This window comes from Falco punctatus (assembly GCF_963210335.1).
Source record: "Falco punctatus genome assembly, chromosome: 5".
NCBI classification, from domain to species: Eukaryota; Metazoa; Chordata; class Aves; order Falconiformes; family Falconidae; genus Falco; species Falco punctatus.
The window spans coordinates 28,685,830-28,710,607 of record NC_137584.1 but is presented as its reverse complement, the minus strand read 5'-3'; the positions used below and the strand labels follow the sequence as shown (position 1 = coordinate 28,710,607).

The following is a 24,778-nucleotide window of genomic DNA, read 5'->3' as shown; positions in this document are numbered from 1 at the left end:
ACTGGAAAACTTTTAGATTTGTCAGCAGTAGATTATGAAATTCATTGCATTTCTTAGCATCCCCCTTCAAGGTTATACATACACTGGGACCCTTAAAAATTAAATTTTTCCCCTACCCCTGGCAGAAGGACTACCAGTGACCACAACAAACTCCTGAGCAGGCCCAGCCCACTCCCCAGCAGCAACCAGGCAGCATCAGGGAGAGAAACTAGGACAAAATCTGTATGGCATATGGCCCATGAGGTGACATGCTCGGCCCCACAGCTGCTGCGGGGGAGTGGGAGCCACGCGGCACCTCCAGACACCACGAGGAGCAGCCAGATGGCCCACCAGGCTGCAGGGTCCCCAGGTCAGGCTCTTGGTCAGTGTCAGTGCACATACCATTTGGCTGGCCAAGCGGCACGTGCATGCTGCTGGCTAACAGCCAAGCTGCCTCTGTTTCCCTTTGGCCAGCCCAAGAGGCAAGCGAGCGGGAAGCTGGATGCTCTCCTGGCTGGAGAGTGATGGAGGGGGGCTGTTGCAGTGATGGTTGAGGGCTCCAGGGATGCAAAATCAGGGTCAAGTAAGAGATGTGGGAGGTGTTACACTTAGAAATCTTACGGCATTACAGATGGCAGATGTAAGGAATGAGGAGGAACCACCCTGGGATCTCGTGGAGAAGAGGGAAGGGAAGCTGAGGGGTAGATACCGTGGGTGCAGGGAGTTGTAGCCCAGTAGTGATGTTTGGTAGTCTCTAAAAGCCCACATGAGCTGGGTTGCTCTGGGCTGTCTCCTCAGGCTTCAGGAAACTAACTTTGCTGTTTGCATTCGTAAATACCAGACCCACCAAACAGCAGGGTGTAGATCAGCGCCGCCTGCGCAGCCTATTCGTATCCTGTTCGGGTTGGGCAGCATTGATGCTTGTCGTTTTTTTCTTTTTTAATGAGGGAGTTTTCTAGTCCTCATGATTGCAGACAGAATTTTCCAAACTGGGGTTGGATATCACAAGGCCCACCCAACCACTTAACTTCAAGTTCTCATTTCACCATGGAGTGTAATTAAATGTGAAACCCTTCTCTTTCTGTCCTAGTTTTGGCTGGGGTAGAGTTAATTGTCTTCCTAGCAGTTGGTACAATGCTGTGTTTTGGATTTAGTGTGAGAATAATGCTGATAACACGCCGATGTTTTAGCTGTTGCCAAGTTGTTGCTTGCTCTAAGTCAAGGACTTCTCAGTTCCCCGTGCTCTGCCAGTGAGCGGGTGCGCAAGAAGCCGGGAGGGAGCAGAGCCAGGACAGCTGACCCGAACCGGCCAAAGGGATATTCCATACCATAGAGCGTCACGCTCAGTATATAAACTGGGGGGAGTTGGTCGGGAGGGGCCGATGGCTGCTCCGGGACTGGCTGGGCATCGGTCAGCGGGTGGTGAGCAGCTGTACTGTGCATCACTTGTCTGTCTTGGGGTTTATTCCTCTCTCTCTCTCCTTTTCATTACTATTATTGTTGTTGTTGTTATAATTATTAACAACTTTATTTCAATTGTTAAACTGTGGGTAAAGCCCACAGGTTTTACCTTTTTTCATTTCTCCTCCCCATCCCACCGGGGTGGGGGGAGGAGGCGGGGAGCACGCGGCCACATGGTACTTAGTTACCAGCTGGGGTTAAACTTTCTTATGAGCATGCACGTCTTGTGAGCCACCCTGGTTAGGAGTTTATATTCTCAAATGCATCTGAGCAGGCCTACAGAAGGAGAAAGATGGTGACACTGATTTCTGCATCGCCTCCCTTAGCTCTGACTGTGCGTAGGTTCCACTTCTGCATTCACAGATCAGCTCTGGAGCAGAAAGCCCCTGACTCCAGCGAGACACAGCACAGCTGTATGTGCCCACCAGGTCAGACTGCCAGAGCAGAGGCTTACCTATTGCATTACAGTCTCAGTGCAGCTAAGCAATAACCCAGTTCTCACCACAAGTCTTACAGATTACCATCAAATGAAACGTGTTATTCATTGCATTATTATATACTTTAAAATAATAATAATAATATTATAGGAGAAATATCATGATCACTTTCTCTTAGCAATGATTTTATTTCTGTTATTAGTGCCCATTAGTAAATTTCTTACATCAGAATATGATGTTGGCTGGAACTTAAAAATGTCATACAGGCAAACAGGATTTTATAAGCAAGTATGATTCATTACCAACACCAGATAATGGAATTACCAGTTCAAAGACCTCTGAACTATTCACTATTCACTGAAGGTGAACTATTACGTTTATTCATAAGAGGTATTTGTATGAGGCAGCTTCTCCACATTCTCAAGAGGGTATAAAGGCACTATGGTGTGCGTCAGCCTGTGCAAAGAAAATTAGACACATCAGGAGCAAATTAAAGGACTTAACCTCTCCAATTTTAGTTATGAAGGGAAGCACAGTGAAAGCTTGCTCTTCTCCCTACTGCCACTGGAAGGTCTCGAGGGGGGCGTGCACCAGCACACAGGCTCCTGGGATGGCAGTGGTCCTGGGCAGATGCATGCTCTTCACTCGGCCCCAAGCAGCCATGGAGAAAGAGACACAGGAGCCTTGGTGATAAGTGTTTCTTGGACTGTGGGTTAACGTTGCCTTACATCATTGCGGGCACATCAGCAAGGGCATGGGTGCAGGTGTCACTGCCTGTTTGCTCTGCCCTTCTGGAAACGCCTCCAGGCTCCCCACAGCAGACCCATAAGCCAGCACCATCTTCAGCCTCTCCTGATGGAATTTTCCCCTTCTCATTGCAAAAGCGGTGTGCTGTGCAGCACTGCCGGCACTGGGAACATGAATGTCCCAGCAATTTCCCAGGCATCTGGCACTTTGCTGGTCAAACGCATACTCAGGAACCATCCTGCAGGAGTTTAATGTGCATTCAAATCTTCTGCCAGGTGTCCTTAGATTACGACAAGGTTTCACGAATGGGGCCAAAAGGGCCCCAACAAGCAGGCACAAATATCTCATTGCTAGCCCTTTCTGTTCGAACAGTTAAACGCCAAACCTTTTGAAGTCTCTGGCTTAGTACACTCTGCTATTTCATCCCATGGTGATGTTCTGCTACAGAAAGCGTGACCTGTGGAAGGCATGAGTAATATCCCTTGTAGCTGACCTCTATTTGTTTCTCCTGTGGAGACCAGACAAGGTGCATTTTGGCTCAGGCTAACAATCCTCGCTCTCCCTGGGTAAGCCTGCAAGCTAGTCTCCTCATAAACTTCCTGAGGAGGAAGGGCTTTGCATGAGCAAATCACCATTAAAAGACAGACAAACCAAGTTAGGAATAGGCAGGCAGTATTCTTGGACATGGATGATTACCAGTGAAGTCCCACAGGGATCTATTCCAGGGCTGAGATCATATGAATCGTATGGATCATATGACAACATCTTCACAAATGATCTGGAAAAGAGAGGAACAGAGATTGCTGGCGAATCAGAACAATAAAACCAAAAGCTGACTGCACAGGGTTGTAACAACCTTGCAATGGTAAGTGGCTGGATGATGAAAAGCCAGGTGAAACGTGATATTGATAAATGTGGAATAATGCATTATGGAAAGAGAATTGTAACTGTGTATTCAGCCATGGGCTCCAGCCTGGTTGTTGCCACCAGAGGAAAGACATCTTAGATAGATCTGTTAAACTGTCTATTCAAAGTTCAGGAGCAGCTTTAAAAGACTAATTTTAATATTAATATTAGGAAATGTTAAGAAAAAATCAAGAAAAAAACAGACAATATTATAACAGTGATATGCCTCCATCTTGCCATACATCTCTACAGTTTATAGCATTGGCATGTCTTTCCAAAGCAACATAGTAGTAGTAGAAAAAGCACAAAGACAGGAGGCAAGGGTAATCTTCCTATATGGGAAATAACCTGGGAGAGATAAGGAATTTTCAACCTAAGGAAAAGAGGACCATAAGGAATACATTAGGGTTTATAAAATCATGAGACACATAGGGAATGTTAACAGGGAATAATGATTCAATTTCTCATAATAAAAATAAATAAATAGAGGAACCTCACCTAAAACTTTCTAGTGGCAGATTTGAAAACAAGAGGTGTACACAGTGTGTTGTTAAACCGGGGAAGTCACTGACACATGACATTGGTGGGTGTCACAACTCTATGCGTTCAAACAGTGAATTCAAAAAATTGATAGAAGAGAGAATATATCAAGGATTATTAATCACAAAGATATCATACTTGACTCAGGATTTCCTTAGCAAAGCCTCCCGAGGGAGCTATCCTACACCTTCCATACTTCTGTGCCCTTCCCTAAGTGTCCACTGTCAGTCACCTTATTTTTTCTGTGCTTTAACTTCTACATGGCTCTAAATATTGTTCTGCAGACCTGTCAGAGGTGTGAGGATGCAGCAGAGAAACGTAGCAGAAATGTAAGTCAAGCTCACAGGGGACTAAGTGGCCCCAGAGTGTGCTAGCCCAGGTCACAGAAAGAACAGGTGCTTCTTAAACCAGAGGATTTCTAAGGCAATGGCGGAAAATTATGATCTTCTTGCTTGTCTTGACATCTTTTGATCTGCAGCAGCCCGTGGCCTGCACAATGTTTATCTCTCCTTCTGGACATGGGCAGAGACAACCTGCTGACCAACCAATCATCCAGTCTCAGCAGTGCAGAGTGGGTCGTAATGCTTTCTGGCTGGCAGGGATCTTAATAAAAAGGTTGCTAGCATGTAGTGTCTGTAGTGTGCTTAATGCAGTGGAGGATTAAGTGAACAAAATCAAACAAAAAAGAACAGTTTAGATTATTAATTAGGAAGGTAATAATAAGACAATATTCATTTGTTATACGTAGGAAAACAAACAAAAAAAAAGTCTTTTTTGGGTCCTTGAACTTGTAAAGAACTTTGCAGCTTTCTCTTGTGCATTCCTTTTCACTCTTGGCCAAATTGCCACGTGCCAGCCTCCATGCGCTTGGGGACAACCAGCAAAATCCCTGCTGAGGGCACTGTGCAAGACCTTTTCACAGGCTTCCTTTACGCTGTGCTGCCCAGATTGGTGCAAAAGGGAGCTACAAGCCACACAGTTCCTGGGATGGGTCTCAGCCACCCCTTTCACTTGCCAGGGCTCATCTGCAAGGTGCCCAACACACATCTCTACAGAGGAAGGGCAGTCGCCCAGATGTCTCGATGTCTGGGAAAAAAGACAAGTAGCCTCTACATTCTGCAGGTACAAACACTTCATCCTCACCATGGGTGTGCTGAGCACCTGCTAGCAGTTGAAGGTAGTTGGATGTATAGGCACTTATACAGAAAGGAGAGGCATTTCTTACCGCAAAATGCTGCTGCCTCATCTGAGTATGGGTGAGCAGGTGTTAGGCGTGTTTTTGGAGTGTCTGCAGTGTCTAAACGGGAGCTATGCATTAAGTAAGGTTACTAACTTTAAATGAAAGTGATCAGCCAAACATGGCTCTGAACAGAAACATGTTGAGTTTAGCTGTTATTGGGGGTGTGGGTGTCGGGGGGACTGTGCTTAGGGGAGTCATACCTACATGAATGAGCCAAAATAAGGCTGTGCTTTCAAAAAGTTTGAGAAATATTGACTTGGACAGACCCCACTGATGGAAAAACCAGTGTGAGCAGGGTCTGGTCTGATGTGCTAGTGTGGGGCTGTGCAGTGTCCCCAAGGACACTCTCCTGTCCCATGGCTGCTAGTGCCAGCACTGTGTCACTGCATGGGCACAGCTGAAATGCCCTTTAAATGTCAGTAAACAATGTAAGGAAGACATCAATTAGATATTTATCCTGCCCTATTTCATGCCTCCTGTGGCATCAAAATCCAATATTATAAAATGTAGGAAATTTATAAAGAAAACTAAGTACCTGGAAGAAAAGGTCATACCTGGCAAGATGGATGGCAATAAAGAGACGGGATGTCCACTTTTTTGGTGCTAACTGTTGGACAAACTGCAGCTTCCTGAGCAGGTTGTGAAGTCTGCGAGAGGGCTGTTGTAGCAGCAAATTCAAAAACAGTAGGCTAAAACCCCTCAGCAACTGAAAGACAGTGAATTGTGGTATTAGACAAAAAAGTGTAAATGCTGATGAACAAGAGTAGAAATATAATTATGAAACATAAGACCTGCCAAAGAGAAGAATTAATTCTCTGAGGAGATTATGTGTTTGATTTATAATGGCAAAGACATAATAGATCTTTTGCAAGGTTTTTTTCTGAGCACCATATTGGCATTCTGATTAGAAATTATCAATATCCAATATTAATAAAGCATAAAGTGGACTAAGAAATCACTAATAAACAGCTCAGAAACTATTTTTTTCATCAAACAGATTTGTTATCTATGAGATCTTAGGAAGATCATCAGGAGATTGGTACCTCTCCAAAATTTTTATCTGTTATCCGTCAGACACAGAATCACTGTTGGTAAAAATTCAAATGCAGAAAATGTTGGGGAGGACAGAAAGATCTGGATCGTGTAGCAAACTGAGACTTTTCAAAAGCAAGGCATTTAAAGGCAGTCAAATTCAAAGCTGGTCTGACCCAAGCAAGGCAGACCAGCCCTAAGAAGAACTGCATCCAAGAAGTGACTCTGGAGCAACCAGTGCAACGCACTACGAGCACTCGATGTGGTTAAAAAAGGCAAAAGAATTGTCTAGTGAGCAGAGAGGCAGTAGAAGTAATGCACTATGTTAAAAAAAGCATAAAGCTGAACACATTTGTCTCAGCCTCTTCCAGTGCCTCCAGACACATAGAAACCATCAGCAGCCCTTGCACCGTGCTGGGTGCTGAAGCCCTTCCCCACGCGCCCCCACCAAAGCCTGCATCCCTGGCACTCGGTGCTGCTGCTTTCATTGGTTTTTAATCTCCGGTTATTTAAAACCAGAGTTTGCACAATCACTTGAGAAGCAGCCCCCTCGAGAGGGAGACAAGAAACTCCAGAGAAGGTGGGTCTGAGAACAAGTACTCTCATGGCAGCTGGTAAGAGCAGGGAGAGGATGGGACCAGCAACAGTCATGCCACCGCTAAGGAAGCATCAGTGGTCAAGGGTGCTTCTGCTAGGGCATGCATAAGAAACTGCACTGCTTTGTCAAAGGGCTTAATTTCTCAATGGTTTTGAACTACTTATGGTGTACACATGTCACTTTCTAATTTATTTATGGCTAATGAGATTTCTGAGAAGCAAATCAGATTGCTATTGACACTGAATCTAATGCAGCCCCTTCTTTGTCACAGCCACTTTCTGAAATGAAGTTATAACAGTGCTGTAAAAAATACTTGATGTGACAGGCCTGGAAGATGAAATGGTTTGTTGATGTCAGTCTGTGGTAATGGAAGCTGAGCTGAATTGCTCAAGAGCAACAAATTATATAGATTTAGGGCACAGAACAATTTCAGCTACATCACCTTAATGTCCTTTTTAATGGAAACAAATTGCTTTGTGCTATGTAAAGTGGGAGCTGGAAAGTTCAAAATGACACAAGGGCATCGGTAGGATCCTCATCCAGTTCAGTGGAAGCATGACAAGAGTGAAAAATGAGGAAGGAACCAAGAATTTGGTCCCCAGCACATACTCTGGAGCCTTTGTTTAGAGCCCGTATTAAACCAAATATGAACAAATATTCTTGATTTATTCATAATAGTAACTGCTTATCATTTGACTTCAACAAAGTATCCATCAAACTTCACTTAAATTTGCAACTCCTCTGGAGCCTGGCTTAAGTTTCAAAGTGTTCAGTCATTTTAACTATGATGATATATTTGCAACAGAAAGAAAACAGCTCCTGAAACAAGTGGTGGTACCAAAGGGCTGTTATCTCAATAGTTTATTTCAACTGTGCAAAGCAACATAAGCAGTTACCTTATGAGTGACCGTTATTTATACAGTGTGGCACCTCAGGCTCCCAGAAACACACCTGCATCACTCAGTACTTACTAGGTGCTAGATGAACGCACAAATCTTAAGCCAATATTTTTGTACCGGGCTTTTAATATCTGCATTACATTTGCAAAAGATTGTTTTTAATTGACGTAGTGTAACCATATCTTCATTTTAAAGAAGAGGAAAAGGGAAGTCACTTGAATTCTTCCTTCTGTCACAAAGGTGGAAATGCAGAGATTTACAGATTTCCACAGAAGAGACTTGACAGGACACCTTTGCCCACAAAGATACTGGGTTGCTCATTCCAGGTCGCATAATGAAGTGGGACTGAGTGCTTTCCTTTTTCCTTACCCATGCAGAACTGCTATCCTTTTTCTTTTGGAGATTAATATATTTTAGTGCCACTCTTCTGTATTGTAACAGTGATATTTTTCAGGAATAAACCTTTCCTTTGTACGTGGAAGTTCACAAATGACTTGAGGTTAGTCTTTAAATTCAAATAGTTTTACTAGCTGCAGACATTATTACCTTCTGTACTGAAAAAAAAAACCACATTGGAGTAAATATTAAATTCATTATACCTGTGTTGTTACAAGGGGCCATGGGAAATACTGACTTTGATCGGGCTGGTGAGCCTAATGGAAGAGCTGTGGTATTGTTCAACAGACAACACAGCTGTGCTGCGGCTCCACTGTGCCAGAGCTCCGGGACTGCCCTTGTAGGGCTGAGATCGGAGTAACCACCAGTCACCAACGCTTTGTTCTGCAATAAAAGAAAGCTCATACTGCTCTGACAGGTATATAATGCTTAGATCATATCCCATTTCCAGCTTTTGATGCTTAGATGACACACAAACCACTTTGTTCGCTTTTGATTAATGTTTCCACAAACTTAACTTTTTGCTAACGCATCTGTAGGAAAAGCATCATAAATACTTCTGGAGATAGACACTGATCATATGGCTTGCAGGAAATTGCTGCTTGGCCAAACTGAAATGCATGAATGAATTGGCGGATGCTCAGAAAGCAAAAATCACATTGTATGAGCTGGGTGACTTTCCCTGCAGCATGAACAATGGATTATCTCGGGTAACATAAGCAAATTCTAGGAGGAAATGTATTTACTCAACCGCTGGCCAAATAATTTGAATATCAAGTAAGTTTGTAAAAGATCAAAGTCTATTCAAGGACAACTAAAATGAGTTAGTGTGGTGAAACACATGGCCAGAGAAAAAGTATTCTCTGCTCTACGCTCCATCAAAATTATTCAGGTTTCCAAATGGCCTCTATTCCCTTGCACGCGTTATTAGTGCTTTGGTTATTTATGTACAGATGTGCAGTCAACAAAACCATGAAGTATCCATGTGAACCCACATATCCCAGTGCTGCCATTACCCAGATACCTTTCTATTCCCATGCAGAAGTTAAATTTAAGCGTAAAGTGCCCTTTCTTGTAAAATACTTTCTTTTCAAAATTACCATGCTGCTCAATGGCTATTCTATTATTCGACACCATGTAAAGGATTTGTGAGGCAAACCCCATGCTGTTATTCCAGAACTGGGAAGCTGAGAGTCTCCCCAGTACAAGGAAGATCTGGACATACTAGAGCGAGTCCAGTGAGGGCCACAAATGTGGTGAGGGGGATGGAGCATCCATCCCACGAGGAGAGGCTGAAAGAGGTGGGACTGTGCAGCCTGGGCAAGAGAAGGCTCAGTGGGATCCTATCAATGTGTTTAAATACCTGATGGGGAGGGAGTAGAGAGGATGGAGCCAGGCTCTTCTCATTGGTGCCCAGTGACAGGACTAGAGGCAATGGGCACAAACTGAAACACAAGAAATTCTGTTTAAGCATAAGAAGAAGACTTTTTTTTTACTGTAAGGGTGGTTGAACACCGCAACAGGTTGACCAGAGGGCTTGTGCAGCCACCATCCCTGGAGATACTCAGAACCCAACTGGACACAGTCCTAGGTGACCTGCTGCGGGTGACCCTGCCTGAGCAGGACTTGGACTCACTGCTCTCCAGAGATCCCTCCCACTGGTACCACAGCATCCTTGCCCCACTTGAAGGCCTGGTGGAAAGTAGAAAACACTCTTGCAGTTTGCAAAATTTCATTACTTAGCTTCCTTCTCCTTTTCTACCTCTCTCTCCTCATACCTTAATTTATTTCTGATGAGTCTTTTTGGCCTCTGAGCTGCAGTTTAATGAGCCAGCTGGCTGACTTTCACTATGGCTGGACTGGATTATAGCCAGACTGTGTCTTCAGTACGTAAGGTTATTTTATTGGGCTAAAAGAATGGGAGATATTACAGTGGGACTGAGCTGGACAATGGTCATGTTGGAATCACTCTGTGTCAGGCTGCCACAGGGAATGCCACCACCCTCACATCAAACACTTCAGCAAGAACCAATAATCCAACTTTAAACTAGATCACAGTGACAGGGCTTAATTTAGTCTTATTTTAGGGTAGCTGTTATAACTGCAGTGAAAGTCGATGATGATACAGTATCCTGTGGGATGGGAGAGGTAAGACCAGGATTCATCTACACAATCAAGCTGGTAAGCTCCTGACTTTGTCATCCCTCTCGTGTGGCACTACGTGCTCCACAATGCTTGAGAGCTTCTGCCATGGACAGAGCAGGGGCAGTCAGCAGGGCTGTAAGCACCCATGGGACTGCTGAGGACCTGGATTACCATCCCATGTCCCAGCAGGGCTGCCTTCCTGACCAGTCTCCTACAGCCACATGCCTGCAGACAGAGCGTGCATGGGCCTCAAGCATTGCTAACCATTCATCTTCACAAGTCATGACATTAAAAATAAACCAACCCCTCCCTTTTTTACCATTATTGCCTTGAGACTTTTAGCCCACACAGTTGTTGCAGCTCTCTCCCTGCCCCAGAGCACCTACAAAAGGGAGGTAATTTCTCCTCTTCCAGCAGGGAACACCTCACTGTGGTAAGGGCTATCCCAGTGCCAAGGTCACCTCCTTAATTAGAGCAACTCCTGGTCTCCTATCTTAAAAACCAAAGGAAGATGAATAATGTGCAAACCCGGTATGCCAAAATCAATTGACTCAATACAATGAATTTTGACCCTCGCCTCCTGAATTCCTGAGGAAGAAACCCTTTCTCTAAGAATGGGCAGTTCTGGAGAAGAGAAAAATCAGAAAAATAATTTAAAAAAAGAAATGTGAGGGTTGTCATGTTTCTAGTTGGATACCTATACATATGTACGTGCAGTTTAAGTTCAGTAGTAGTGCTAATACCTTGCCTTATTCTGTGAGAACACAAGAGTATATTGAGATAGGAAATAGAAGCGAAGGGGACGTTCATAAAGATGCCAGCAAGCACAGTAAATCCTCAGGATCTAGGCAGGACAGGACACTCACAAAGGCACCGCTGTCCCTGGCAGCCCTTCGCCAGGGCTCTGTCGCTGATGAGACAGCTCTTGGCCTGGGAGACCGCCGTGCCTTTCCTGCGCACACACGGGATGAGAACTGGTTTGCTTGGATGGGAAAAGAGAGAATTTTCATTAAATCTGCTACCTGGGCAGGCAGCCTGCTGCCTGCTGAAACCTGACATATGCGACGGGCTCAGCCTCACAAGAGGCAGCGATAGAGGGAATCCAGGGTAAGGAATAACTCATACTACAAACAGACACACAGAAAAAAGAAAAAAAAAAAAAAAGGGAAAAGATTACTTAGGTGCAAACTCCTGCTAGGTATGACAGATGGTTTTCCAGGGCCAACAGCCAAGATACTTTTTTTTTAGTATTGGCCAAGCAATCACATTAGATCTTATTTATTTATTTATTTACTTACTCTCCAATTAAAAATATCATAGAAATAAATCCAACAGTGTTCAAATTCAGTTTGCTCCAGCCTTATCATTCCATCTGCCGGTGGGTTCAATTCCTTTTTGATCTTTGATTTCAGGATGGTGAAGTTTAAAAACTGCTATATCAAACCTTTAGGAAGGCTTCTGATTTTTTCACTCGGCATCAGCGCTCCCAAGGCTTGCCGGCAGCAAACCCACGTGGACAGGTACGGCACGAGCAAGCCTTATTCCTTCTCCCCCCCACACCAGTGATTATCCTGGAAGACGATGTCATGGCTGATTGCAATGACATCATCCGTGCACAGGGAAGGCAAAAATAGTCCTGCATATCTCAAACCAGGGTGAGGGGAAGGGGAAACCTACGTCTCTGTGCAAGGCAGGGTAGGCACCGGGTTCTCACGCAGCACCATCACAGGCTGGGAGCCTACCTGCTGCGGGGACCCTGCCCCCCTCAGCACAGCCGCTTTGTTTACCCCGACAGAGGATCAAGCCCTCTGCGGGCACATGGTACGTGGAGGTGCTGGCTGCATTTCTGCGACTGCATGGCACCAGTCTCTCAGCACACGTTCGCAGAACAGTTCAGGTTGGAAGGGAACTTTGGGGGTCATCTGGTCCAAAAGTGGTTGTCTTCATCTGCGCAAATATTATTTGTGTTATTACCTCCGTACCAAACTGTGCAAGGTACGCTGAGACCCTTGAGTCTAGCTTTGTGTAGTAGATTCTTAGGAAAAATTGGGGTGTGAAATCTACTTGTTTCTTTTTGTTACATTTTTTCGAAGTGCTGCCATGTGCATTTTGAAGTGATGGTCTATCACAGCACCATACCCCAGCCAAGTTTTGCTGAAGGCGAGGATTGTCTGGGGGTAAGGTGATGAGACAAGCAAGCTTGACAGCAGATTTGTGCTTGGGCTGATAACACAAGAGTAGGAGAGAGACTGGCCTGCCCTGTGTGATGGGGTCTCCTACCTAAAACACAGGCAGTGCTGAGGACTGTCACAGCCAGTCTAACCTCACCTGAGATACTGAGGAAAAAACAGGTAATCCAAGCAAACACGAGACAGAGGGGAATAACCTACAGGAATGCCAAACTTCGTGATGACGAGGCCAAAGGAGAAGATGTCATGGGTGTTGGGCAAGGGGCCAGCAGCAAGCAAGGCACAACACTGTCAGGCTTGGAGACCTTCCACCTCCAGCCCCCTCTGCCGCCGACTACAACTGAAGCAGGCAGGGAAGGGGACTGGAAGCACCTCACAGCACTGATGGGATGTGACAGACGCGGGCTGGGAAAAATCCCAATGCATTAGGTAAGCCTTTATCTCAGGGCTGGCTCCAAGAATCGGCAAACAAGAAGAGTTTGTATCACATAATGACTTTTAAAAACAGAAGTGGTGGGTTTTGTTTTTTTTTTTTAAGTAAGAAAGGTCTGGTTATGTGATCCAGCTGGGTTTTTGTTTAAAATCCTCTCCTTCAGTTTCATGTCATAACATTTCCTTAAAGCAAACTGCCCAAGGACTGAATTAGGATAAGTCAGAGCATTAAATCTATCAGTTCACAAGGTTTTAATTTTCTGCTTGTTTAAGTTAGTGAAAGTCCTTTTATAACACCCTCAAACTGTTATTTAAGAGAAAAAGTGGTTTTAGCAGTTAGAAACAGGAGAGAAGGTGTCAGGGCTTATGAATCAAATCATAAAGGGCAAAGCAATGAAGCTCCACTGTTTTCCACGAAGCTAAAGCCATTTTACACCACCTGAGCATCTGGTCTTTCAGCTTCAACTCACCTCCACTGCCAAATCACTGTTGTGATAACGTCCTTCAATAGAGGACATCTATTAAATTAAAAAACAACAACAACAATAACAAGATTTTTCTTTCCTTTCTGCTGTTTCAAAGATAATTACAACTAAAAAGCCTCAAGAAAGGTTGTCTTTGTTTTCAGTTTTGTACATAGATGTTATTTTGTGGTGTCAGGCACAAGATTTAATCATAGTTTGCATCTCCTTAGATAGCACTGCCAGTCACCCTGAAACACACACACTGAGGGAATTCAGCCCCTTGAGCATCACCACACGGACCTGCGTGTGTCCTGCCTTCCTCGGTGGGTGTTGGGGGGAGCCTGTCTCCTCCGGGGTAGGTATAGGAGGGCTCCCTGCTTACAGACTGGCTGGCTGGTGCTCTGAGTCCAGCCCTCCATACTCATGTGCATTTCATGGTCTTTGATAAGGAGGGGGAGGCAGACATCACTTGCTTATTAAGCAGATTAAAACACCTGAAATACTAGAAAAGGGAGTCACGAGGGGACCAGCCCACAGCCCCAGCTGCAGCATGGGAACCAGTGGGAACCAGTGGCAAAGGGAAGGGCTTTGCACCACTGTAGAGGAAACCATGGCCCTCCAGAAGTGCTGCACAGGGAATTTATTAATGTTTTTAGAGTCCTGCCTAGAGGTCAGACCACATATAAGGGTCTCTCTGGGGATTTACTCCATCATTTACTCATAAGAAACTCCCAGATTTGCAGCCTACCTACAGATGACCCATTTTTGCCCTTGGATGCATTTCACCAGAAGTCCCAGTGTTCCAGTAGAGGCAGGACCCAGCTGTCTCCATGCCTGGCATTCCTGTGCTGGTTCACAACTACTCATAAGCCTTTTTTAGGGTCTTCTCTTCAGAGCAGGGGGAAATCTGTGGATCTATTCCTTGCTTTTAAGTGTGCAGTCTGCAGGTGACAACCCATTACGGACTGAAAGTGCCACAGGAGAGATCTTCACAATCTGCGAAGTGGAAGCTTCTCTTCAGTCTAAACTATGATCAGCTTTAGGTTTAATAAATTTCCTTTTCTAGATAACAGGCTTCATTTTAGAAAGGGCAACACAGTGCATAGCAAGGACCTGAACATCCCAGCATGGTGCAAACAAGCCGCAGAGCCTGCAGATCAGCCAGACCGATCCCAGCACATTCAGTCGGCGTTAACAATGTTTCCAGTCCACTGCCTGTGCAATAAACCTGGGCTGAGATGAGACTCTGAGGAGTCCCACACTGTTTCAAGTAACTCAGCCTTATACTTCAAAGTCAGTGATCCTGCTGGCTGGAGATGAGGCAGGCTGCCAGCAGTGCACGGGGAAGGTTTTTGCTGATCACTCCCTGAAGCAGGAGTAATAACTTCAGTCTCCAGGGCTGCCTTTCAGCAGCACAAAATTCATACTGTTTTTAAAGACTGTTTACAACCGTTAGTAGGTCAGTTCCAGGTAAGCAAATCAGGTTATCAAAAAATTTCCATGAAATAACATGCCTCAAAACCACATTGAACTGCTTACCTGCCCATTTGTTTAGTTCTCAGACCTGCTGTGTGATGCCTGCCACGGATGCCCACATCCTTAGGGTGGCATCCCTGGGGCACCCGCAGGGCTCTGCTACCTGCCCCAAGCCCCTGCATCATCCCACCGCGGGCACCAGTCCCTCTGGGGAAAGATGCTCACTGTTACCAGAGGTCTCCCAACTCAGCCCAGTAGTTCCCAACTACAACCTGGAAATGCAAATGGCAACAGGATTATGATCCCCATCCACAGAGAGAGATCGCTGGCAGAACAGTCTGGGGTATCGATCCGGCAGGCAGCTCCAGCACTGAATCAGGCTGTGGGGCTGGGACTGCCTTTGCAAAACACTGCGTTTTGCAGTGAACAGCTTGGGACTTGGTCCAAAGCTTACCCAACGCAGAGGAAAAAGCACTGCATTTCTGGAGTTTGGATTAGATTCCCCACCTTTAAGACAAAATAATATTCTCTTGACTTACTTTTCTTTCCATTATTAAAAAAAAAAAAAAAAAAAACAACACAAAACCCCAGTAAAAGAACTGCTACTTGAACCTACAAGATATGTCCCCTCAAATCCTTATCCTCTTGCATTCCAGGACATCTGCGCATATGAAGCAAAAGGAACTATTATCTGCTACAAGGCAGGTGCTTTAGCTGTACTGGGAGTTAAAATGAGCGTCTCACTAAAAACTAATGGGATTCAATAGGAAATTCTTTAATTTAACACACAAATTGATTTGTTTTGGTTGATTGATAGTGATAAAAATAGAAATACATGCTTTGAAATAATTAAAGAAACACTTGACTGGAATAAAATGTTCACTACAAATGCCTTCTGAATAATTTTGACTTCAGTTTTCTGAGAGAAGATTTGGAGCTGACAATGCCCTGGACCAGTTTTCTAATGTTGGGGTCCTCGGCTGGTTAGTTGGTTGCTCTCCCATTATAGACTACAAAAGCTATATGCTACATTTGAGAGTAATCATTTGACTTCAAGATATGGCACTTAAACTGATACCATAATTTTTCAACTGCACCTACTTGCACATTGTGTTCAAATCCTTTTTCAGTAGGCAATTCAATGCTCTAAAAATTTAAAAATACACGATAGGAAAAATCATGGCTCTTAGTTTCTATAGTTCCTTGTCATTTATTCCATCCCCGAACTGCTCAGAAGCTGTAAAGATCCAGAAAAATGCAGAAGGATCCTCCTCTAAAAAGAGTTACGTAGTGTTTTGCACTATAATAACAAAAATGTGACATTATTGAGTGGTTCTTCATCTCTGCAAAAACTAAAGCATTACTTCTTTGCTCAGTAGTTCTTGCTCTAAATTGAGGGATAAATCAGGGTGATTAGTATGAGATGGAAATTAATGAAGTTCCTGAGAAAAAGTCATTTAGGCAACATCCAGAAAGTTGGTATCTGGCCTATCTGGGTGAAAAGCCTGCAGTGGGAATCAAAGCAAAGGTGCTGAAAGCTTCCTGGTTTTAAGTTCATGAGCTTGGAGAACTGGAGCACTCCTTGACAGGCATTTACACCATTTCCAGTGGAGAAGTTATTAGAAAATATTAATAAAAGTAATTAATAATATTTTCCAAGAATAGGCACTAGTAATTTTCTTTGGTTTTACACCCGTAAAGACAAACCTGTAACAGATATTTATGTTCAAACAATAGACTGTGGTGGGCTTTGCTGATGCATATGACATCGTTCATACGGGGTCAGTTTTATTACTTTTTTATACTAGTTTGTGTGATTTTGTATACATTGGAATTACATTGAGGACCTGTTTTCGAAATAGCTTGAAAAAACTGTAGAGAAGAAATAACTTGGACAGACGAGCCCCGTGTATTTTTAATGTGTTGCAATTCTCAAGGGACCTTGTTATATGGGGAATATGTCTAAGCAATCACTATTGCAGTGGGAGACCAAGCGACGGAGCTGGTTCATGGGCTGAGCGTGGGACTAGGAAGAAGGACTGACCTCCAGGGTTTTCCTCCTGCTTGTGCCACTGACCTGCAGGGTCATATTCTGCCAGACTTTCTGTAGGACTTGGCATCCCTGAGGTACTTCACCTTTAGAGTGCTTGACCACCTCTGAAATTTTGCTCCTCAGAGTTTGATGTGTTCAGAAGCGATGAGCACTCTCGGCTCTGGCTAAAGTCATTGAGTGTCAGGGTATCTTGCAGCACGTATGTCCAAACAGCTGTGTTAAAATAGAAAACCCCTGGGAGGTAGGATACAAACAACATCTACTTCTGTGTAGATGGAGAAAGCCGTCCTTCCAGCTTCCAGCAGGGTTTTCCTTTCAGTAACTGTCTCAGGGTGAGCACAACCCTGCCTCATCGCCATTAGCATTTTACATGCAGGTGGACAGCTTGAGCTCACTGTGCAAGGTAAGAACATTTTCTATTTTTATAAGGTAAGAACATTTTCTATTTTTATTTTCTTGTAAAGACAGCCTAAAAGTCAGGATATTACATTCATACTTAATGTTCACAAGGAGCCCTACAACCCTGGGATCACATCTGTATGCTGTGCAAGAGGAAAATATTGTCATAACCACTGTGAGCAAAGGCTCATCACTCTTTCTCACAACCACCTATATTTTCCTAATTGCACTCTCTAGTAAATTGTTTATAAATAGGACCATTGTGCAGCTAACGCAGTCTCTGAATGAAATGTAAGCTCATGCTAGACACTAATACTAAGAAGGGAGAAATGACATTGGTCAATCTTCTAGTCGAAGAAGAAAAGCTGAAGAAGGATCACAGACTGTGCCAAGAAGGTCTCTGCCTGTATGAATGCAAGCGCTTTAATCTGCATGACAAAGGCTCCCCTCCCCTTCCAAACTGCTACTTCTTTCTGCTTTGTGAAACCAGGAGAAATAACATGGCATTCATTATTCATTCCATGCAGTCTCCATGCTGCAATGTGGGAAAAGAGGCTGAACCCATCCATGCAGGCAGTGCCGTGAGTACATTTTACAAGACCCAGAACATTAAATTCTCGTCAAAATACGTACATTCACTACCTTGCCCCTGTGCAGGGCAGGACTGCATTCTGTGTTTCCTTTGTACTGCAGTCGGTCCCTTCACTACACCAGAGATTTTGCAAGCCTGACTCTAAAATATATTGCAGAGGTTGGATTACTCACCCAGTATGAAATTGTGCATGGTAATAAGATGCCCCTTAGATGCAACCACTGTGCTGCGGTCGACACAGCAGAAACAGCGCAGAAACAAAGGCAGAAGAGTGAATCACCAAAATCCACAATAAAACGAGTTTCCAGTCCAAAACACAGGTTGCCTGTTGATACTGGGTTTTGGGGAGAGCACTAGTGAGATACCACTGAGAGCTGCAGGGTGGGTGACCCCACCGAGCGCTACCCAGGTGTACTGGCTGGGGCCAGCCCCCAGGCACAAGACCCTGCCTGGGGCTGGGGCTGGGGTCAGGGCAGGGCAGCTCCCCAGCCGCCCAGCAGGCCACACAAGCCCCCCAGACCCACTGCCTCCCCAGACAGTGCCAGCGCTGGGGCAGGGGCTCTCTTAACCAGGTGGATTTCTTTAATCAAATGGTATGTGTCACTTTTGACTCACGTGTGCTTATGCTCCCCAGACGCACCGATTCAGCTATCCCGTCTATGTATTGTCAACTCCAACCCGACTGGAAAACCTCAGGCACTCGAGTGCCAAGCTCTGCTCTGAGCTGCGTGGTGAAAGACAGATGAGCTGCAGCGAAGACAAAGTTTTACACACAGTAAATAAGCAAATGTTGGCCTTTTTTCCCTTTAACACTGGCTTGCATTTCATCCTAGTGAAATCTCTCCCATGTTTTTGGCAGGATCCTCGCTCTCCGATCAGACAGAACTCCTGATAAAGACAAGATGAATTTTGCTCAGAGCAGGATCCTGCTAAAAACAAGAAGGTATTTGTTCAGAATAGGATTTTTTCTTATTATTATTTTGATCAAGTGGCAAGTGGTAGGAGAAGAAAACAACAGATTTAAGGGCCAATTTTTTAAAAAATATCTATTTGCCCTGCAGATCTGTGCCCCAAAAATATTTGAGATGCTGAACTACAACAATTACCCATCTACTTGCTTGCTGACATGGATAGTTCAGTAGCTTGGGACTGCAGAAAGTTCTTACCGCGCGGCACTGAGACGCTGTGCCAGATTCTGATCTCAGCTGCACGTGGTGTAATTCACCTTATGTTCATATTTCACTAGAATAACTGAGATGGAAACGTGCTTCACCCTTTCCATCTTTTAGCCTTTGGAATTGAAGCTAAGGGAAGCTTTCCTTCAAAATGTAGGAACAGCGGAATGATTAACAAAAGCTAAATAGGGCAGCTTCAGGCTGAAAAATGTATGATTCATAGCAACTTGTTCAGACATATTCCTAAGTCATATACATTATGGCAATTTAATTATGTAATAGAAGGGATCATGTACTGTTGCATGCCCACAGATCCCACTCATCCGGCTAAATGCAGATGGGCTCACACTACATGGAAAGTAACACACAAAGGAGAGGGAGAGAGAAAAAAGTGATGCTGGCATTTAAGAAAAAACTACGTAGCAAAAATAATACCCAAATGGCAAGTTTTGCATACCACAAAGTATTCATTTGTTCAACTGTAGCGAAAGGCTGGGCAGAAGAGCGTCCCAGCAACAAGCCAAGGCAATCCCAGCGTAGGATTAATGCCATTAAATGGAAGGGAAATGTCACAGCATGCATAAGAAATCTGAAGACTTCAGACAAGCGAGTACCACTGCTCTCGAGTGAATGTGGGTGTTTCTATTATAAAGCTGGATGTGGAATTTCACAGCCTTTCCAGTACGTTTCTCCACTTCAATCAGAGGTTTAAAGGCTAGCGAGCATTGCTTCAGCTTCTTTAGCATTCTGATAAAAGCTAGCAGGCGATTTCTGAGCAGTCTGGGGAGGGTGCAGGCATTTTCTGGACCACTTGCACCCCACGACTGCATCTTCTGCGAGCCCACAACACTACCTGCTTCATCCAAAGAAGCACCATCTTCAAAAAAACTCCTGCTTTGTTTATGTGCTGGAAAACTTAAGTCTATGGGAACGTGCATCCTCACAGATTTGCATCATATCAATCTCTTTTGCAAGTAGTGGTGGCAAACAGCAGCTGAACATGAGGGATGCAATGGTGACAGTGCTCACAGAGATAAATTACTACTCACAGGGATGGAAAACTTCTTTAAGAGGAAATGGCCTCAAGTTGTGCCACCAGACTGGATATTAGGAAAAATGTCTTCACCAAATGGGTGGTCAAGCATTGGGCCAGGCTGCCCAGGGAGGTGGTTGTGTCACCATCCCTGGAGGTATCTAAACAATGTGTAGATGCGGTGCTTAGGGACATGGTTTAGTGGTGGACTTGGCAATCCTGGTTGGACGCGATGATCTGAAAGGTCTTCTCCAACTGAAACGATTCTATGAAGATTCTAATGAAGAACTCACTAAGTCCACTGAGATGCCAGAAGTTACATCCTTCTTTTGATTGACCTTCATATCGCAGAACATCATTGGCACCATCTGCCATCTGCTGTAACCATCAGTCCTGCTGAAGACCATTTCTTTGTGAGAACTTGTGACTGCAGTTACGCGATCATCAGCTTCAGATTTTTGCAATAAGAGATAAACCACTGGTATGTATGCAATCTAGATCTGACACCAGCACATAATTACATTTATATGGAATTAGGAGGATCAGATAATGCCAAATTTATGCTCGCTTTATAGTTTTGTGCCTGCTTTTGTCAGCTTTGGGAGAGCAGGTAAGTACTGAGTGGCCACAAGGTACCTGGTGTGCTCTGCAGTCCCTGGGACAGGGTCATTCCCCTGTTCATCCTGCTGTTGGGGCCACGTCCTGCCAGAGAGGATTGCTCCCAGCCAGAGAGGAGGAGGGCTTAGAGCCATAAAAAATATATTTTATAAAATTATACTACTCAGCTCTCATGAGACCCCACCTAGAGTACTGCAGTCAGCTCTGGGGCCCCCAAGGACACGGACCTGTCGGAGCGGGTCCAGAGGAGGGCCACGGGGATGATCAGAGGGCTGAGGCACCTCTCCTATGAGGACAGGCTGAGAGAGTTGGGGTTGTTCAGCCTGGAGAAGGGAAGGCTCCGGGGAGACCTTATAGCAGCCTGTCAGTATCTAAAGGGGCCTGCAAGAGAGCTGGAGAGGGGCTTTTTACAAGGGCATGTGGTGATGGGACAAGGGGGAATGGCTTTAAGCTGAAAGAGGATAGATTTAGATTAGACATAAGGAAAAAATACTTCACTGTGAGGGTGGTGAGGCAATGGCACAGGTTGCCCGGAGAAGCCGTGGCTGCCCCATCCCTGGAAGTGTCCAAGGCCAGGTTGGATGGGGCTCTGAGCAACCTGGTCTGGTGGAAGGTGTCCCTGCCCATGGCAGGGGGTTCGAACTAGATGATCTTCAACGTCCCTTCCAACCCAAACCATTCTATGATTCTATATATGATATAATACAAAGTGTACATTTAAAAAATAAACTATGTGTTGGTGGTCTGGCTGAGCACCTGGGCATGCCCCCCAGATGCATGCTCTCTGTGCCAGCTCTAGCAGGGCTATAAGTAACCCTGCTGCACTGGAGGAAAACCTGCTTCTTCCAGGTGAACAGCACTTAAGCCAGGGGCAACATAATTAAAAAAAATATATATAGGGCACACAGTGTGAATGGCCTCTGAGCAAACAGGGAAGGCACAGGCTCCAGCAACCCTTGCTTCCTCATATTTGGCTGCTTCCCAACGAGGGGAGCAGAGGGCTGCTCACTGGCCCAGCACCTCACTCTGGCCACCCAGATGTGCAGGGGGAGACAGAGGGATGCAGAGAGGTGCAGAGGGATGCAGGCATAGGTGGGAGGAGGCAGGTGCTTACAGGAAGCAGAGGCAGCATGGGCACACCCAAGGAAAAAGGGACACCCCACCGGCATGGGGCGAAGTGACACGTGGAGCTGCCGTTGGCCAAAGCTTGCTCCTAGTGCAGGGTGGGAGCTTACACCCTGCAGAGAGGGCAGGGAGGACCTATTGTGCGGGGGAGGTGTTGACACTCAGTGTGAGAATGAAACCTCGATTTACTAATCTATGCCCCACCAATGAAGAGAGCCACGCTGGCACTTGCCTGCAGGATGTACAGGGAAGAAAACATAAAGCCTGAAGAAACGGGATTAATCAATTTAATGAAGAACAGTAAAGTGTAGTAGCCTCCTGCAGGAAGGAGGCCTGGAAGGAGGAACAGCCCCCCGTGCTCAGCTGCACTGTCTCTGGACCACCACTCCTAGAGGGGAGAGCAGCCTGCCGCCGCCCTGTGTGTAAGCAAGCCATTAGCTGCATTACCTCATCCCACAGGAGTGACTCAGATCAGCAGTATCACCTCTGCACGCCAAACACATCAGGTCAATACATTATTTCAAAGTATTGAGGAAGCAGGTCTAGTATGTAAGAATCCCTCAAGGGAAGAGAAACAGACAGAAACTGTAGGGAAAGGCACTATATTGTACATTCCTGTACATCATCCACCCATGTTGTAACACGCAGAGGTGATCAACGTCTATCAGCTGTGATGCTGTCCCTTCTCTCCAGGAAGAGTGTGGCATATTCATGCTTCAGGTGTGCATCTATCTTCCTCATCCCTGCTGTGTGCTGTTATCAGTGAAGACAGGATCAAAGAAGTTCATCTGCGTTTGGAACAGAAAGGGAGAGACTCCCAAAGACTTGCAGAGCTGGCTGCGTGATGTCGAGCTAGTCCCTGGAAAATCGCAGCTAAAGAAACAGCCTGTACTGCACCATAAATATTCATCATCAAGTTTACAGATCAGCAATCACACAGCAAGACCTTTGGGCTCTGATTGCAGAGTTATGGGGTTTTAAGCTTGCTGGAGGCTGAGAAAGAGGAGTAAGTCTGATCACAGAAACTGTTCTGGTCTGGATGCAAGCTGGAATGGTATCTTCTTGTATGGGAAACTGCTCTGTAGCTACCACATAAAAATGTGGAGCTGTGCTTTGGGAGTGATGCAAGGAATACGCTTCAGCTTGCCTTATCTTCTATAGCTTCAGGTGAGAGAAAGCTGTGTCAGGAGAGACACAAAAGCCAAGCCTGATCCCACCCTGACTTTACATGTCAGCGCCCCACTGAGCTGTGATCCCTGTGGCACCGTTTCTAAGCTGGGTTTTCGTGAAGGGCAATTTGGTGCACTTTCTTATAAGAAAGCAGTATTCAGGTTTTAACATTTTCTACATATGGTAAGGCACTGGTCAAAACTGGCTCAGTGACAGTGTAATTTAACACACTTTTCCTTAAAAAGAAAAATAAAAAATACAGCTGTCTGATTCGATGACGGGCATCATCTCCAGTTTAAAGCTATCAGAACCCTAGGATGCAGGAGGCAGATTTCTGACCTCAGATTCTATCTGTTGAACCTTCATATAATTAAGTTGGGAGGCAGAAGCTATTTCTTGGTCCATCTTTACTCACAGCGGCTTTAAAAGACATTTTGCACTCCTTTCTAATCTAGGTTTTCAAAGATTTGCATAAAATAAAGCAAAACCACCGGATTTATTTTTCTTTATGGAATTAAAACCAGCAACACGTATTTAACAATCACATGAAGAGTACCCGTTTTATTTCAGTTTGCCTTTAAACAGAATAAAAAGGCATCAATTAATCAATGCAAGCACTACCAACAGCCAACAGCAGGCTCTCCTCCCTGCTTTGTCTGCAGGGCAGGTCACTGCAGATGGCACCGTGTGTGGTGTCCTGCCAGCCACAGGGGATTTGCTGAAGAACAGCCCTTCTGGCACCGAGATTGTTGACTATGGTATTTGACAATATGGCACCTTTTTTGCCAGTCAGATTGAGAAATGGAAGGGGGAATCATTCTGGGGTCCAAGGCGTAGCAGGTCATGACAAACAACCAGGAGAAATGGCCCCAGGGCTAAAAAACAGTCCTTATTGCCAGCCCGAGCTCAGCCTTCGTGCAGAGCCTGAGCAAGTTTTTGTGCACATGGTTACATCCCATCAGAGCTGACAAAACTAACCTGTCTCATGGGGGAAGGTTTACTAAATTCACTAAACCCGTTGCTTGATGGAGTGAGCCCAGGGCTTGGAACTAGGCACAGGTATACCCTGGAGAACTGCTCTGGCCTCTGGGCAAAAACCTTTCCCACTCCGACCCTCCCCATTTTCTACCAGTGGCATCAGCGGGGCCAAGACTTTATTTTTTGTACCAAGCACAAATAAACAAGGATGTAAAACTGGGAACAGTAATGTTTACTGGACACTGTCCACTGCTTTGAGGTCTCAGGGACACGATTACACTGGCAACTTCTGGCTTTGCCCAGCCCCAGTGCAAAGGACTTTCCTCTTAAAATGCCAGCAATAAGGTTCTCTGTTTGGACATCGCGTTAGCAGCAGACTCTCAACAGAAGTTTAAAAAGGCTGTGAGAAGGATTAACGCTGCCTTGAACCTGACACTAACCACAGATAGGGGGAATTACACCAGTATAAAGGAAGGTGTGAATTTAATTAATCATGCTGGCAACCTAAATCCCCCATGTGAGCATTTGTCTTCCAATATGGACCGTGGCCATTTTCAAGACAGTTGATGTTTCTTAAAAGGCAGTTTAAACTAAGCTGAAAAAAAGTCACTCTTTATCCTGTAATAAGAGGATCCACATGGGAGCTTATACGGCGTAACTGCAGCAATATATCTATAATTACAGTGGTCTGACT

General features: G+C 45.0%; 1 protein-coding gene across 10 annotated transcripts in view; it reads right to left on the bottom strand.

The window, feature by feature from the left end:
• Positions 1-793: 793 nt before the first annotated feature.
• Positions 794-24,778, bottom strand: part of LOC308064039 (uncharacterized protein) — a 48,918-nt gene continuing 24,933 nt past the window's right edge. For 6 of the 10 annotated variants that reach the window (XR_013928160.1, XR_013928161.1, XR_013928162.1 and 3 more), the window contains 2 exons: positions 5,865-6,016; positions 794-3,402 (listed from right to left, as the gene is read on the bottom strand). Coding sequence is in view for 1 of the 10 variants with exons in the window: in XM_080387889.1 (XP_080244015.1) it covers positions 2,851-2,862; positions 3,321-3,402; positions 5,865-6,016; positions 9,599-9,680 (328 nt within the window). In the remaining 9 variants the exon portion in view is untranslated. Of the gene's footprint in view, positions 3,403-5,864; positions 6,017-9,598; positions 11,333-24,778 lie in introns of all 10 variants that reach the window. The other 4 variants (XR_013928164.1, XR_013928167.1, XM_080387889.1 and 1 more) reach the window with 3 other exon arrangements.